This window comes from Elaeis guineensis, chromosome 1, assembly GCF_000442705.2.
Source record: "Elaeis guineensis isolate ETL-2024a chromosome 1, EG11, whole genome shotgun sequence".
NCBI lineage: Eukaryota > Viridiplantae > Streptophyta > Magnoliopsida > Arecales > Arecaceae > Elaeis > Elaeis guineensis.
Window position 1 is genome coordinate 123,789,028 of NC_025993.2, and position 5,921 is coordinate 123,794,948.

Sequence of the window (5,921 nt, forward strand, 5' to 3'; positions counted from 1 at the left end):
AACTGGGCCTTAAACAACAAAGTTCAGCAACATGGCCTTAAAAGCAAATCATATGCCTGGTACAACCAAGACAAATCAAGGATTCAACACCAAAGCATATCAGCCTTTACCAGTCAGTATGTGCCACCATGACCAAGAAATAGTACTTGGCACTCACCGACATCACTGCCTGGGCTAATCACCTTATGCCAAACATGTACCAACCCACACCACTTGCTAGCACTCAATACACCTTTTCTTTTCTTCTTCCCTTTTTTTTTTTTTTTGATCATTTGAGATAACAGATTTTGATCTATGTTGTGCTGGTATGGCATGTAATGCAGTAAAAAATGTAATGGCCAATGACCAGCATGGAAACCAACACTAGTATGTCAATCGTGGAGACAAACCAAACAGCTCTTCAAAAATTCAACTATTAATAAGGCTATATGTTTTTCAGATTAATGAGATCAAACTCTGAAATTACTTTTGAGAACAGTATAAGGGCATATGAAAGGAAATGTGGGGTGAAAAGAAGAGGGCACAGAAAATCTATAGTGATTATCATAAACCACAACCTCCAACAAGGACTCTAAAACTGGTAGGTTGGTACAATACCATCGATATCATACCATTCCAACATGAAACTGGCATGGCACAGGTTTTGGGATGCCAAAACCAACCATACCAGTACGTACTAGCCAACCAGTTCATACCAACGATATTGTATCGACCATCTCAGTTGATAATGATGATCCTTCATTCTTTTAGATACTGTCAAGTTTAGTATCACATGAGTGTTGCACAAGTACATAGTTCATACCACTATTTGAAACCTTGGCTTCCAGATTTGGCTCATAAACTACATAAAATATTTAAGGTCTTGTTCTCAAATGACCAGCAAAAGCAAAAACTTCAAATCCTAAGGATAATGAATATTACATTAAGCAAACAAGTGTAACATTCTAGTCGGTCAAGATTAGATTCCTGTTTCCTTTGCACAACTAGCAACAAGACACATGCACTGCATGCTTCAAAAGAAAAATAAATATAACATCTCAGATTATATTATATAAACTTTTAAAGAGAATAATGATTTTTCTTGTTTTTCTTGTATTTTCATCTTTAAGGAGAGTAATTAGAATTCAATTTACACCTTTCTTTCTCTTTTTAGAGGCTAGGTTTTTCAATTACTTAACATTTTAGAAATAGTCAAATTTATTTACATAGGAATTAATTATGTACTGTAAGATACATAGTAAGGCATTTTAGAAAAGCTGATAGATGGAATCAGAGTAAAATATTTCTCAATTCAAAGAATGATGGTGTTGATTTATCTAAAGTATCTGAATGAGAATTATTCATTCTATAAAGAAAGATCATTATACAATTGATTCCTTCTTCTAGTCAATTGATAGAGGGGGGGAAGGAATTGCTCAATCAATTGACAAGAATCTCTTAATCAATTGATTAAGAGATTCAATGGAAATGTTTGAATAAGGTTTCTATACGAGAATCCCACTAGCAGGAAGTGAAAGGTGATATGTTCATCCTAAAGAGCAATGTTATGCATAGCCATAGAAACAAAAAAAGGCGCCATATCTGCTTTGTCAAATTGAGCAATGTGTAACAATTGTACCCAAAGGTAGACTATTTTCCAGATTTGTTATCTTTATATGGCTGTCAGCTTCTCTATCATTTTCCATGAAAGTTCCATGGATTGCATGCTAAAAAGATGATTTATCAAAATATCTTCAAGCATAAAAAGTGAGTACGAGTTTTAGTTCAAAGTCACCTGCACAAGAGAATAGTTTTCTTTGATTGCCAAGTACAAATTGCATTCATATTTTTTAAGTGATGCTTTAACCTTGTAGCATCAAGAAGTTTACACATCCACCATCATCTATTTGTTATATCACCACTTTCAATTTTGAACAGCCATAGCCACATGACCATTCTGAAACAGCATTTAAACTCATCCACTCTCTGCTAGATCAGTATTAGCAATAAATTATGGTCAATGTAAGGTTATTAATAAGTTACTTAGAAGTTACAACCCTAATTTTTGTCTTAACCATGCAACAAAAAATATTATGAAAGCAAGGCATAAAAAATATCTCTTACATTTTGGGAATAATTTGGCAATTTCTCCAGCCTTCTTAAGTTGCAAAATAAGCACAGGAAGTAGGGACACCCTCAGGGCCAATGTAGATGTGGAGATTATTAACCACCTGCAATGGAGTCTATATAGTCAGAGGATTATGAATGAAACATGCTATTGCAAGATGAACATGCACTCCACTATTGTTTAATGCTGAAGACTGATTGATAGTAATTTGAATGTACATCAAAGGACCACAAAAGATTACAAGCAAACACGATAGAAAGACTATAGGTCATATGAGAAAAGAATTTCATTTATTGAAATGCTATCAGACACATTACTTTCAACAAGCAACATTGACTTTATACAGAAAATTCTTCAGTGAATGCTCAAATTGTCGCTATTAATAAACATAACTCGTCCGTGATTACAGAAATTTTCACCCGTATAAAGCATGGAGTTTATGTACAAACGAAGTTATCTATGAGTAGCCTATGAGACCCAAAAAAAATATGTGAAACAGTAAGCAAGACTCCATAGAATAGGATGCTGGCCAATTAAGAGGCTCTTAAGACATGATAACATCATAGGAATCAGAAGGCTGAGATGTTTTGAGCACGACCTAGGAAAAACAGCAGTACAAAATGTGATTGCACTGATTAAGAATAAAGCAGTTGTATAATGGTAGAGATGATATATATGTGTAAGCAAAACATACAGCAGCTCAGATGAGGAGAGAACTTCAATTCTTATAGAAATGTTCAGGCATAAGGGAAAGCCTCAGAGGATTTGGTTGGAAGTTGCAAGACAGAATATATGCATGTATACCTAATTGTCTACGTAAACGGGGAATTTAATCTTTCAGTAATCAATGGAAAAATAGGATCCGTAGAACCTTAAACAACCGAGATAGCATACTCATACCTAGCCATGGTATCAAGTTCTCATCAATGTACATTAGGAGACAACGAATCAAACTTGATCTGACAAACCATTCCACTATTTGGTTTACTAGTTGTTAACACTATTAGAAACCTTCAGACAATATATAAACTGACAATATAAAACTAAGAAACAATTCGCTTTCCACACTAATCTTGCTCCACACTTCCAACAATTCCAACAAACTATAGACCTCCAATCCAAGCAGCCAACTTAGTAACAATGGCAAGCATCGGCGTGGAGGAAGTCCTATAATTGCAGATTAGCCGACCAAGCATATATATGTTCCGTTTCCTAAACAATCTAACTAATTGATTCAAAACCCAAATAGTCCAAGGATTAACCAAAGCCTGATATGCCCATCAAGAAAACCCACCGAGCACGCTTAAAAGTTGGATTTTTGGAATGCTTACCATGGAAGACCTGTGAGATCATGGTAACCATCGAGTAAAGTAATCACAGCTTGGACTGGGTAATACCACACGCTCTCTTCAACCGCTTCCTCCATCATCCTCGAGCCATCCGTCCCAAGACTCGAGAGCCCTGCTCCAGTTTCAGAGCCATCTACAGGGCTCAACTCCAGTCCCTCTTTGGAGTTCCCGATGAGAGCGTCATCTCCGGCAGCGCCGCCGGAGGCGGATCCGCCGCTGTCAACTGATGTGCCGCCGGTGCAGGCGTCCCAGGAGAAGGAGCGGGAGGGGATTTTAGCGTAGAAAGATTGGATATTGTGATTGAAGGAGGTCGGAGAGCGGGTGAAGTAATCGGAAGAGGAGACGGGAGAAGGGTTTTGGAGGGGGTTGTAGCGATTGACGGGCGGTGGAAAACGAGGGAAGAGGCGGCGACGGCGGAGATGGCGGACGAGTCGGGTCGCAAGAACCATGAGGCTGTAATGGCTTCGTTGGGGTTTTCTCGGTTTACTTTTGTTTGGGCGTCTCTTTTATCGTTTGCTCAGGGTGCACAAAGTTGCTGGCGCCGCTACTGCAGCATGTCAAAGAGGGTCGACTCAGATCCGAGTTCTTGCCTTAAAATGAGGATTTTTTATCAAATTAATATTTATTTTTAAAAAAATTATAAAAATAATATTTTTGATAAAATATTTATCAAAATACTATCCGAAATAAATCATCCTATTATAGAGTAATTTTGTATACTGAATCACCACCTTCCACGCCATATGGAATGTAAAGTTAGCAATTAGAGAACCGCCTAATGGAAGGCGGCTCTATCATAGTCGTCTTACCATAGCACAACTCTATAAGTTGCTCTACCATAGGGCGATTTAGAACTTTAAGTAGAAAAAAAAAGGTCCAAATCCTCCCGACTAAATTCCTCTCCCCCTCTCTCCGTCACTTAAAAAAAAAAACAGATCTAAACCCTCTCTCTTCCTCTCGGTCCCCGATGCGAGAACCCCCCTCCCTCTCCCTCTCAGTCCCTACCACGAGAACCCCCCGGCATGAGAAACCCCCCTCACTCTCCCTCTCAGTCCCGATGAGAGAACCCCCCTCCCTCTCCCTCTCGGTCCCCGGTGGCCCTCCCTCTTCCTCTTGGCCCGCCCCCCTCCTCCCCGACGTACCGCCGCCCCTCCTCTCGACCCGCCCCCCTCCTCTCCGATTACCATCGCCCCTCCCTCCTCCTCTCGGCCCCCCTCCTCCTCCCCGACGTACAGCCGCCCCTCCCTCCTCCTCTCGACGATCCCCAGCTCCCCTCCCCTCGATAGTCCCCGAGGCCCTCCCCCCTCCCTCCTCCTTCCTTCCTCCTCTCGGCAGTCCCCCGTGATGTTGGAAAAGGTGCAGAGTTTCATGCATGAATTTCAAAATAATTTTGAAATATAACGCAGGAAATATATAATTAAATAATTTAATATACAAATGCATGTAATCAGATTACTAAACCCTACAATTAAGACTATGACATGTCATATTGCATTTATAAATCAGAAAATAAAAGCTTTGGCATTGATCAAATCAATACCCAAGATCTGAAACAGTTTCAGATCTAAAACCTAGATCACATCTAGATAAGAGAAGAGATCAGCTCTCTTACCTTCATGCGGGTCGAAACTCTACGGTTGATTTTCTTTATTGCCTTTGGAGCCGCACACGCATCCGGTCTCTACAGGTGATCCACACGAGGCTGCAACAAAATCGAAGTTCGTCGAACAAAGATCCGCTCGAAGTGCTAGCTTCTTGCAGATCCCTCCAGATGGTTAATCTAAAAATATTCTTCGGATCTCTTGGACATTCCAAGAGATGAAGAATATGACGAGGAAAAGGGAGAAGTCAAACCTTTTGACCTCCCTAAAATCAGAAATAATATGTAAAGAAAAGGGTCCTAAGAGAAGACAGATCTTCTCTTTCAGTACATCAACGATTGATGTCCTAAGAACATCTCTATGCTAGGACATGAGAAGACCTTCTTTAGATATTTTTCTAACTTCCAGATCTTATGATATCTGATTTTTTTCATAGAAAAATCTCATGATTTATGGAGAAGAAGGGTTCTAAAAGAAACTTAAGAGAAGACCTTCTTTTCTTCTTCTCTCGTCAGAACATGATCAGATCATGTCTAAAATTAGATCACCATGCTCCAACTCATTGAACATGGATCCACCATGCCATCCCTCTCTCTCTCAATTTTTATCACATAAAAATACAAAATAAAGAGGAAATAAACTGAAAAGAAAAACAATAAGAGAAAAACATCTTCTCTCTTACCTTTTGTTTCTACAAGACATCAACTTTTGATCTCTTGATAGAAGACTCTTCTCCAAGAATTTGATACCTCAAACCATCCATTCCATCCTCTTTCTCTCTCAAATTTTATCACATAAAAAATACAAAAAACAAAGAGAGAATAATATGAAAGAAAAACAATGAGAGAAGACAATCTTTTCTCT

General features: G+C 39.0%; 1 protein-coding gene across 1 annotated transcript; it reads right to left on the bottom strand.

The window, feature by feature from the left end:
* Positions 1-2,103: 2,103 nt before the first annotated feature.
* On the bottom strand, positions 2,104-3,997 carry LOC105035743 (ALBINO3-like protein 2, chloroplastic; the record flags this gene model as incomplete). Its single annotated transcript, XM_073261713.1, is given in 2 exon segments — positions 2,104-2,210; positions 3,439-3,997. Coding segments are annotated over 2 exon segments (574 nt in total), but the record flags the coding sequence as incomplete, so codon positions are not given.
* Between the last annotated feature and the right edge of the window lie 1,924 nt (positions 3,998-5,921).